We start from the raw sequence: 12,514 nt of genomic DNA, 5'->3' as shown, positions 1-12,514 counted from the left end.
GACAAATGGATGTCTGCTAAATCTATAAGGTGACAGTTAATTAAGGGAAGGATTCTATTAATAATATCATTCCATCACAGTGTCATGAAGTAAAGAGATGAGAGCATCTGCCATTGAAAGTTATTGTAAAAGTACCGTAATTAAATCTCAGTGCATCCTTATTCCCCAATAATAAAAGGGAGATGATTAAATGAGTAACACTAATTGTTTAGGGGATAGTCTCCCACTGACTCACACTTATATCATGATAGGGTATCAAAGGAATTATCGTCATCATTAAGATCCTCTCAGCCCTTGCACAACAACAGTGGACTCTATCTACTGTATATTCGGTCTTGAAACTTGCTGTAGCACTTGCCTTTAGTGATGCACCGAATATTCAGCCGCAGAAAATGGCTAAAAATGCATTTTCGGCCTATTCGTTTTCGGCCCGAATAGGCAGAAAGTATATCACCGAATAGTGTATGCAATTAATGCATTCAAAAGAGCGCAATAAATGTTTTATGGAACCATAATAGTGATTATTATTTATTTTGTGATAAATCAGGAAGCTTTAAGGTACGGCCATGACAGCAATGGTAGGAAAAAATATATATAATATTAATCATATTCGGATATTCGGTATTTGGTTTTCGGCCAACTGTTTCCTATATGTTTCTGCCAAGAATTTCCCTTTCGGTGCATCCCTACTTGCCTTAGCCTCGACGACCTTGCAGCCATATACAGTACAAAGGCTTAATTATGTAATTTAGATAGCATATTATGTAGACATACAGTAGCATTCTATAGTGTATACTTGTAGTTTTCATTGTAGGCCTACAGATATTCTATTGTTAGACGGATGTTAGGTTCTTTCTTATACAGTAGCTTACTTATGATCCTTGATGACTATTTATGTATTTGATGTATTACCATTGTTCTTACTTTAAATCGCTCTGGATTAAGAACGTCTGCTAAATGCCTAAATTGTAAATTGTATCTGTAATTATTTAACCGATGTGTCCCCATTTTAACTACTTTCAACCTGGTGTCCCTGTTTTGGCATGTCATCACATTTAAGACGAGATAAGAATATTCAGAATTATTCCTATTATTTTTTTTGGCATTTCGCTTTTCGCTTGCCGTATGCTAACGCTCTGTGCAACTATTAGCTTGTCATTGACTCCCATGTTAGCGCGGCGGAAAGAATGACTCGTATCTCCTCATCCAGGGCGCTCTCCGTGGTGTTGAAAGGATCGATATGCTGGCGCTTCATTTCTGCTCCTCATCCGTCTCTCCCGCAAAATATGAACGCTTTTTGGAGCGTATATAAATATATTAAGATGATCGGGGATTGTGAGGTCACTTTGTCAAGTCAACTTTTTTAAGAAAGTGTTTCCGGTTCATGGCTTTCAGAGTAAAAGCGATCACTACTCTGGCGACTACTCTGGCACCCCGGAGCTCTTATTTTGATAAAAGACCAAAATATTGGTCAAAACATCAGTAATGGGTGGACAGAATCTGACACGAATATCTAGCATCAGTCTACACTTCTTGTTGAGTGGAGAGTTAAAGTCTGTCTCCAATCTCAGACACACCCTTCATGCCACCTCTTCTTGCTGATTTGACCTTTTAAAATGAAGATAGGCAGCTTTGTGCATGTACAGTTGGGGCAGGACGAGTGCTTGCGCAACTCTCATGGGACTTTGGTTTGAGATAATTTGCTTTGCTTAGCGGCAGGGAGATTGAGTATAAAACTTTATATGAAATATTTATCATCCTTATACGACTCTCCCCTCCTGAGTCCCAACACATGACAATCGAGATCACGGTGCCAATGAATAATTCTTCAGGAGAGATAAGCTGAGTCGGTCGGAAGATGGCAGAGGAGTGAATCAGGGGACGAGTGGGGGAAAGAGAATGGGAGAGAGAGAGAGAGGGAAGGGGGGGGGGGGAGAGAGAGAGAGAGAGTATTTTTTGCTGAATCTGTAGCAGGGGGCGCATCTGAAGCTCACACATATTTATCCTCAGAGGGACCAGATCAAACGGAATAACTCACACGTCAAAACGCAGGTTCTGCTTCTCCTCAAAGAAGTAGTCCAGGATGTACTTCCTGACAAAGTCCGGGTTTAGTGTGTTGTCTATCACCTCTGTTCTCCCAAACTAGATCAGGTGGGAGAGAGAGAGAGAGAGAGAGAGAGAGAGGGGGGGGGGGGGAGGAGAGATGCACACATGAGGAGAGAGCTGTGTTATGCCTGATTTATATTATTATTTAGAAAAAAAAATTGCCATTCTCCAACAAACCAATGATAACCAATAGTATTACGTTGACGCTTTCCAAAGTGCTGAGCATTTCTTCATTAGAAAGCTTTCTCAAAGATTGCCCTACAAGGGAAAATACAAACTTCAATAATATACTTAAATGTAATATCCTCCTGATTATAATGGAACACTGTAGGCTACTGTAATTCTTGCCTTTTCAAAAGTACTGTAGTTGAGTACATACAGTACAAAACAAATCAAGTGAAATTACAGTACTGATTTTAGAATGTACATTAAGAAAGCTGCCCAATTACAGCACCAAGAATACCCGTAATTAGTTACTGTACGTTCCACCCCTGCATAGCATGCATTAAATTTGATGTTTTTAATCAACTTCACTCTCCATTCAGAATAGTTTCAAAGATTTGATTAACAGAAGTCAATAACCACAACTGGTATCGTCTTCCTCCCACACCTCTCTGTATTGCACTGGTGATGGGTAAGCCGGTTATTGATTCCAATTAAACCGAGTTAATTCATGTGGCCACAACTCTGGATAAGGTGAAGTACTGCACAGTATTGTGGTTAAGTAATAGTAGCAATACCACAAGGTAGAAATACAATGTTACACATAATGGCTGGGTTTCCCAAACGCATATGGTGTAAGACTTGTAGTGCTGCACATGCTCTAGGCCGCACACAGAACGGGTAGGACCACTACCAGTTGACCTGTAGTAAGTCTCATGGTCGGGGGGGTAGGACCAAGTCTCATGGGATTTGGGATTTGTTTATAAACATTTTGGTATTTGTTTATAAACATTTGTGATTTGTTTATAAACATTTGTGATTTGTTTATAAACATTTTGGGATTTGTTTATAAACATTTGGGATTTGTAAGTCTCATGGGGGGGGTAGGACCACTTCCAGTTGACCTGTAGTAAGTCTCATGGTCGGGGGGGTAGGACCAAGTCTCATGGGATTTGGGATTTGTTTATAAACATTTTGGTATTTGTTTATAAACATTTGTGATTTGTCTATAAACATTTGTGATTTGTTTATAAACATTTGTGATTTGTTTATAAACATTTTGGGATTTGTTTATAAACATTTGGGATTTGTTTACAAACATTTGGGATTTGTTTATAAACATTTGGGATTTGTAAGTCTCATGGGGGGGGTAGGACCACTTCCAGTTGACCTGTAGTAAGTCTCATGGTCGGGGGGGTAGGACCAAGTCTCATGGGATTTGGGATTTGTTTATAAACATTTTGGTATTTGTTTATAAACATTTGTGATTTGTTTATAAACATTTGTGATTTGTTTATAAACATTTGTGATTTGTTTATAAATATTTTGGGATTTGTTTATAAACATTTGGGATTTGTTTACAAACATTTGGGATTTGTTTATAAACATTTGGGATTTGTAAGTCTCATGGGGGGGGTAGGACCACAGAAGCCTGTGAACATAGACATTTCGTGCATAGATGTGCCACGCAATGGTAGGCCTCAGGCCTACCATTCTGAAATTTAATTTAATAATATTTGGACTGCTGGACAGCTGAAGGTAGGCTCTCTTTACTCTTAAAAAAAGAATATATATAAGAATATATATATATATATATATATATATATATATATATATATATATATATATATATATATACACACACACACACACACACACACGTGTATATATATATAATTATTTTAGGCCCCCATTGCGTGGCACATCTATGCACGAAATGTCTATGTTCACAGGCTTCTGTGTGCGGCCTAGAGGGCATCTGAGCATGTGCAGCACTACAAGTCTTACACCATATGCGTTTGGGAAACCCAACCAATGTCAGTAACTGTCCTATATTCAACATTTTACTACTCAAATATAAAAGGGCAAAAGTACTTTTGGTAATTAAAGTATCAAAAGTAAAAGTAATCATTGTGCAGAATTATTATAGTTTTTTTGTTACGTTTAAAAGATGTGTCAATGGAACACGTAAGCAGATCTGCTATTTTCAAATGTATATTTTGTAATAAAATAAAATGTACTGTACATACATACATACATACACATGCAAAGCAGAGACCCCCCCACCCCCCACCTCTCTCTCTCACACACACGCGCACACACACACACACACACACACACACACACACACACACACACACACACACACACACACACACACACACACACTAATTGTACCCAAAATGAATTATTCATGGTCAGAACGCTGACTTTCAGCTGCATAAATAAAAGATCACCCAGCAGATCTTTTCTTTTTTTTCTTTACCATTAACCGTGAATTAATAATATTTGGCTTTTGGCCTTGATGAGCAAAGGAAAAAGTGGGAATAGAGTGGCATCAAATCACAGCCATAACTCACATGTGTGATTATAATAGCAATGATTGAAACTCACAATAGCCCTCGACAGGAGAGCAGTACCTCCCTTTGAGCAGATGGAGATAGCTAAATGAATAGTCACTCAACTGAAAGAGAATGTGAATAATCTACAGAGTATTATGGCCTGTAGAGTAGCTGCACTCTGTACGGTAACAGGTACGATAGCCTCAAAAGAAAGTTCGGAAAGCCTGCCCAAACGGTCGCTATAGGGCAGAGAGGTTCAGTCCCGTCATCTCAGAGGTTCGGTCCCGTTGCCCCTGCAAACAATTAAAGTTCAATCTTGCGGGCGCGTACGGTATTTAAATAGGCTACTGACGAGGAATTTACCATCACCAAAAGCTCATTGGAATACATTTAAATGAGCCTATAGTACCATGGTAATTGAATACACTAAATTAGTCTAGACGGGCCTTGGAACACTGTAACCATGCTGTGATCTGTGGGCAACATTTGGCGGTTGTCACTTAGACCCTCTCCACACCTCCACCTCACAACCCCCGTCTCTTCCTGTCCATGTTGGGAGAGCAAGTCCCCCCCCCTTCCCGTCTCACCTGTTCCGTCCCAACCCCCCCCCCCCCCCCCTCTTCCTCTTCCTTTGTGTGTAAACAAATGGTCCTTTTGCTTATTCACCTCCCCATCCTGTCTGCTCTCATTCTGTAGATCCACCTTGTGGGTGGGGCTAAGACTGTATATAAAGTATAGCTCTGTGATTGAATTGTTTATGCTTCTTGGGAGGACCGGCCTGCGAGCCAGTGGCATCCGTGTATACTGAGTGCACGTTAAATAAAGGTCTACAAAGGGAACTTGGTCTCACGCGTTTAGTGTCAGATTTCCTGCCATATCAGTTTGGTGTCAGAAGTGGGATCCTGTTGTCGTCTAAAACTCCGGAAGATCAAAACTGACTGATTTCAACAAACGGACAGATCTACAGAAGAGTCAAATGCTGAATCTACGGAGTTCAAAACGCCAGGATTTAAAAAAAACCTGTGGCTACACTGAAACGGTGAGAACCTTCCAGATTAAGTGCTAATTCTCATATTTTGAAAAAAAAAAAAAAAAAAAAAGAGAAAAGAGAGACCTTGTTTTGCATTAAGAGAAGTCGCAGCCAAAGAACCGTGCTTGCCAGAGACGTCGCAGCCAAAGAACCGTGCTTGCCAGAGACGCAGCCAAAGAACCGTGCTTGCCAGAGACGTCGCAGCCAAAGAACCGTGCTTGCCAGAGACGCAGCCAAAGAACCGTGCTTGCCAGAGACGTCGCAGCCAAAGAACCGTGCTTGCCAGAGACGCAGCCAAAGAACCGTGCTTGCCAGAGACGTCGCAGCCAAAGAACCGTGCTTGCCAGAGACAGTATTTCAATATGGGAAACAAAAAAAGTGCGCCGGCGGCCACAGAAAAAGAAGAGATGGTTGCAAAATATGAGAAGAAAATTAGTAAGAAAAAGTCATTTAAGACAAATATGACCGCCACAAAAAAGTATTTTCAAGGTGGATGGAGGAAGAGACAACTGGAGGATCGTATGGAGGAACTTCCAAGGGAAGAGAGCGGACCGCTGGCTCCTCGGAGGTCTCCTTTGTCTTCGCAGCGGGCACTGACTCTCGACCTGGGCTGCATGGAGGCCAGTCGATGCCCAGACGGAGAGGAGACGGTGCCTGCGGGAGCCCGTGCGGACGGTCCACAGCCTCTGACTCTCGACCTGGGCTGCATGGAGGCCAGTCGATGCCCAGACGGAGAGGAAACGGTGCCTGCGGGAGCCCGTGCGGACGGTCCACAGCCTCTGACTCTCGACCTGGGCTGCATGGAGGCCAGTCGATGCCCAGACGGAGAGGAGACGGTGCCTGCGGGAGCCCGTGCGGACGGTCCACAGCCTTCAACCAAGAGGAAATCGTCTGACATCGAGGTGGGGAGAACAGAACCAAAACCAGCAGGAGCAGAGCAGCCAGCGACAGACGTCAACGACAAGGGGACATCTCCTGTGCACAGCGCAGGAAGGCTCCTGACTACAAAGACGGAGGCTCCTGCTGAGCAGTTCGGGACCGGAGACAAGCCAGCGACAGACGTTGAGAACAAGGGGACATCTCCTTCGGAGGCCCTGGAGCCTACCTACACAACCCTAATCGTCAAAGCAGCGACGGACGTCGAGGGTTTCAAGAATCTGCTCGTTCGACAGGCGGTGGGAGAGGAGTGCACACTCATGCGCCCAGAGGGGGTTCCGGCGGGCCGGCCAGTGAAGGAGGAGATCACCAAAGTACCGGCAGTTGCGTTCCGTAAGTTTTTGCACGCACTGTCAGAGTTGGCAGGAAGGGAGAGGTTCACGCCTCCATTCCTTAAATCTAAGGCCAGAAAGATGCCTTTATTTTCCGATCCCGATGGGAAGAAAAAGAAGGTGAAATGGAAATGGAAAGACACTTTTCGGAAGTCTGCTAAAAGTAGCAGCATGTGACTTGCCCACCGCCTCAACAACACACACACACACACACACACACACACACCCCTATCAGAAGATGGCCGCCGATGCCAGGGGAAAAGGTGCCCCATTGCAGCTGTCAAGGAGGCAGTGGGATTGATCTGTGTTGTTAAAACAATTGTATTGTGTAAATTGTGAAAATTGTGTTATATAGAAAATAACATTACCAAGTACAAAATCTCCTAACCAAAATCACGCACACCAAAGATGACCTGACTCATAGGATGAAATGGAAAATAATGTCTATACCATGTTAACTTCTTTCCTTCAGTTAAGGGAGGTAGGTGTAAGGTGTGAAAATCGACACCTGCAGCATGCCAGTTTGTTGCTAAAAAAAGCTAATGCAATACCTGGAAAGAAAATATTGTTTGGAATATATGATGTCTTCTGGTTTATTTGTTATGTTATAGTTTGCCGTGCTAAATCAACAGGGTACTGTATTAGTATCAATTTTAGGGATTTCTTGGATCCTTTGTAAATTAGATAAGTTAATTTGGATTGTTAAGCCTACAGGATTTTCTTATTAGTCAAATATATAGTCTCCATGTAAGTGAGTTGACCTTAGGGACGAAACGACTGGCACTGTTGCATAGATGTAAATGAGCTAGTGATTGAGTGCGCATACTGGTGTCAGGTCCCTAAGTCAGTCTAAAAAAAAAAAAAAAAAAAAAAAAAAAAATAGAGGAGTATGTGTAGTTTGTCTATATCTCATTTCTATTTTTCACTTTTCTGTGTGAATGGGTATGAGAAAGTAATGTAAATCTAATTTACAAGTAAATGTTTTCCTTGAGTGAGTTTGTTGACTCTACTCATTCTGTGGGGATGGTATGCAAATGAAATGCATGTCTGTGACTGTGTGAGGTGTGTCACCCAGAATGAGTGCTGACACTGAAAAGGACAGTTCAATACTCAAGCCCGCATGAAGAGAGACTTACAGCATTTGAGACGACTCTATGAGAAATGTGGGGCCAAAGACACTGCACAGAACTTTATGGAAAGTATTGCTACAATTGCTAGGGAAGAAGCACAAAGTTCAACAAATTGCTACAATTGCTAGGAAAGAAGCACAAAGTTCAACAAAAAAATCGCATTGTGTCATCCCTTTGCTTAAACCATGCTTACAATGTATTTTGTTCAAATGTATTATGATGTATTATTTTGATATTGATGGAAAATTCAAATTATTGTTTAATTAAGCTGTTGTTTTAATTAACAAGAGGAAGGATTTGACGAGGAATTTACCATCACCAAAAGCTCATTGGAATACATTTAAATGAGCCTATAGTACCATGGTAATTGAATACACTAAATTAGTCTAGACGGGCCTTGGAACACTGTAACCATGCTGTGATCTGTGGGCAACATTTGGCGGTTGTCACTTAGACCCTCTCCACACCTCCACCTCACAACCCCCGTCTCTTCCTGTCCATGTTGGGAGAGCAAGTCCCCCCCCCTTCCCGTCTCACCTGTTCCGTCCCAACCCCCCCCCCCCCCCCCTCTTCCTCTTCCTTTGTGTGTAAACAAATGGTCCTTTTGCTTATTCACCTCCCCATCCTGTCTGCTCTCATTCTGTAGATCCACCTTGTGGGTGGGGCTAAGACTGTATATAAAGTATAGCTCTGTGATTGAATTGTTTATGCTTCTTGGGAGGACCGGCCTGCGAGCCAGTGGCATCCGTGTATACTGAGTGCACGTTAAATAAAGGTCTACAAAGGGAACTTGGTCTCACGCGTTTAGTGTCAGATTTCCTGCCATATCACTACTTGTTGTAATCAAAGGAGATCATAATTTCCCCTACTGGGTAGCCTACAGTGGTGACTGAGTCTCTCTCTCTCTCTCTTTCTCTGTTTCACGTGTGCAGCTCGTCGCAACACAAACTATTTCTCTCTGTGTGCAATTCCTTTCAAATAAAAAGCCATGGCGAGTATTACGGTGCCATGTCATTAGTCAGAAGGTTCATTGTTCCGAAATTACTATCCCTATCTCTAACCCTAACCGAAACCTAACCGCAAGCACGGGAGCAAACCTAAACCTAACAGCAAGCACGGGAGCAGTGCATGTTCGGACTAACGGGACTTCGGATCTATGGGCAGTTCCCAGTATTACGACCATAGGGGTCTCTACTGTAACATATAAAGTGGTCTTCTTCCTTCCCAGTCCCCAAACAGCCAGGCCACACAGGTTTTTAATCCCAATAATTTACGATAAAAGTCAAGAGAGTGCACAGTAAGTCAGGGTGGGATAATAAAAGCCTGATTACAAAAACAAACCTTTTCTTATCTAACAAAAATAAACCAAAAATTACAAATATCTAACCTAACTAAACCTAACAAAACAGAGGGCAAACTTAACAGAAACTAGAACTGCACTCTGTCGAGTGCCTACTTGAGCGTTGCACACAAGTAGGCCACTGTCGACTGTACTGTCAACTGCTATGAACTTTCAAATCTCAGCCTCTCTGTAAAACATTGAATTTAAATATTAAAACAACAAATACATCTTTAAAGAAATGCGACATTATACAAGATACCTAATAACATTCTCTGGTTATAACTGGCTGTCAATGGTGACGTAATTACGATATTTTTCAATATTGGTTGGGTAACAGGTAAGGTATGTAAGTTGAAAGTAGTACTATACTGTGGTCGACTGGCTTTTTTATGTACGATTGGTTGGTATCAACGTCCAGTATATATACCTCCCAAGCTCACGTGCATAGGGCATACGTCCCAACACGACCACAATACTACAATAGCTCTGCTTGCTGCAATGGACTTTCAAATCTTAGCCTCTCTGTAAAGTCAGGTTATAACTGGCCGTCAATGGTGACGTAAGTACTACTGTATATGTTTCAATATTGGTTAGCTAACACGTAACGTATGTATGTAAGTTGTAAAGTACTATACTGTGGTCGGCTGGATTTTTTTGCGTATGCTCGGAGGTATACGGTATATACTGATTTTGAGTGACGTAATGAAGATATGTATTAATGCCGGGGTATAACTGGCTTTCGATGGTGACGTAATAAAGATAGGTTTCAGATATTAGTATATACATATACAGACATTACCTTTAATTCACCCGACACTGAAACATATCCTAATTACGTCACCATCGACAGCCAGTTATAACCCGACATTGAAACATATCTTAATTACGTCACCATCAACATCGGTATATATACCTCCGAGCATACGCATAAAACAACCGGCACGACCACAATACTTGCACGCTCTGCTTGCGCAAGTAAAGAGGTCACCCACCTCTACACACACATGAAAGCCATAGCAAATCTAAAAGCAGGACTGAATGCTGGTGTTTGGCATTCATACACCACTCCGTCTACTCACACAAGCTGGTAATCATGCATTCACTCAATCACCACACGCACACACACGCACACACACACACGCACACACGCACACACACACACACACACACACACACACACACACACACACACACACACCCTAAACACGTAATGACCCTATAGGGTCAAAAGCGAGCAAAGCCTGATCTTGTGTCAGATTGAGGGTTTTTTCCCCTGACAGCATAATCAGACAAAATGTCTTGCAGTGTGTAGTAGCCCTTACACCCCTTCAAACATGAAAGTGTGTCTGAGCTAATAAAAGTTGATCACCCCCCCCCTCCCTCTCTCTCTCAGTATAACCACATTTGGGCGTCAAGGCGCGACGAAACTCAGCTAGTGGCAGGCTTCTCTTCCTGGTTTTTAGACGGTGGAAGCCGCGCGTGTGCTTCATTTACCATCCACCAGCTGTCTAAAAACCAGGAAGAGACACCTGCCACTCGCGGCTTTTGGCATCTTCGTGACACTACAGTGTGGGTGCAGTGTCTCTCTCTCTCTCTCTGTTCAGCTGATGTGTTCAGATCTTCTTCAGGGTCACGGACAAAAGTTGTGGCAGGGGGCCAGTAGCAGTTACTTTAATAATAATAATAATAATAAAACTTTATTTGTATAGCACCTTTCATGACATGAAGCAAAGGGTGTAGAAGTGGGTCTTGAGCTGTGCTTTGAAAATGTCTACAAAGGCTGCCTATCAAAGGTACAGTGGGAGTTTGTTCCATGCCGTCGGCCCGTAGAAGCAAAAAGCTGCTTCCCCGTATTTTTTTGTTGCCATTTTTTTAGGCAAAGCGAGCAGGCCAGCAGTGGAAGACCTTAGGGGGCGGTTTGGGACATATTTAGGCAGGCAGTCATGTAGTTAGGAAGGTGCGAGACCATTGAGAGCTTTATACACAGAGCTTTATACAAGCAAAATAAATTTAAAATCAATCCTAAAAACAACCGGAAGCCAGTGCAGTGAAGCCAAAACTGGAGTAATATGTTCTCTCATCTTAGTTCTAGTTAAAACTCTGGCTGCTGCATTTTGGACAAGTTGTAATCTGTCAGTTGTTTTCTTAGGCAGTCCAGAAAAAAGTGCATTGCAGTAATCAAGCCGAGAAAAAACAAAGGCGTGGATTAGCGTTTTTGCATCGTCCAAAGACAAATAGGCTCTGATTCGTGCAATATTTCTAAGGTGAAAAAAGGCAATCTTGGTAACATGATTAATGTGTGAATTAAAATTCAATTCAGAATCAATAATGACCCCCAGGTTCTTTACTGTACTGTTACTTTCTACAGTCAGGTTGCCAAGTCTGCTTATTATTGATTCTTTCTGCTCACTAGAACCGATTATGAGAACTTCTGTCTTATCCTCATTTAGCTTGAGAAAGTTCTCACTCATCCAGCATTTGATGCTAGACAGACAGGTCAACATCGGGTCTAAAGCACAGGGATCATCTGGAGCTACAGAAAGATACAGTTGGGTATCTCAGCCAGGTCTCAGAAAAATAATCAACACAGCAGCAAATAACTGCTACACAAAATAGCATACCTCCCTACCCACGTGTTACTCTGACCTTCTATCTGTGCACAGCAGGGCATCAAAGCGCTCGTATTAGCTATCAACCTCAGAGAACAACACTAGGTCAAACCCATACAGAATGGCTGGAACGTGTGTGCAAAAATGTGTGAAACTGTGGGGAATTTGTTAGAAGCGTAGTCAGTACTATAGATGTGCGAACTGAAACTTTTTGAAAATATTTTTTTCTTTCACAGCTGTCAAAAGTTGTGTTGTAATTAATGGCAGTTGAGAAATTGTTCTGTAATTGTTACAAATGGTTGGGTCCAAAAGAGGCTGTACATAAACAATCTTAAAATAATTAATATCGTTAACTAGAATAAATCATAACCCAGAATGTCAGAGTACTGCTTTTGAATATACCTGTCAAATTACGTGGATTACAGACGTACACTCACACGAGAGTGGTGCATTTATTGTAAGATGGTGTATGCACATTGATTATTTTAACCATTACTATATCTAAAGTAATCAACAAACTATACT

At 42.0% G+C, this 12,514-nt stretch overlaps 1 protein-coding gene across 1 annotated transcript in view; it reads right to left on the bottom strand.

Moving 5' to 3' along the window:
• The window catches only part of cpne5a (copine Va), an 86,262-nt gene that overhangs the window by 55,525 nt on the left and 18,223 nt on the right, over positions 1-12,514 (bottom strand). Inside the window, exon 4 of the mRNA XM_080764256.1 lies at positions 2,039-2,142. Within this exon, the coding sequence (XP_080620382.1) occupies positions 2,039-2,142 (104 nt within the window). The remainder of the gene's footprint in view (positions 1-2,038; positions 2,143-12,514) is intronic.

Source organism: Protomyctophum bolini (assembly GCF_963924005.1).
Source record: "Protomyctophum bolini genome assembly, chromosome: 5".
NCBI lineage: Eukaryota > Metazoa > Chordata > Actinopteri > Myctophiformes > Myctophidae > Protomyctophum > Protomyctophum bolini.
This window is presented reverse-complemented; position numbering and strand designations above follow the sequence as displayed.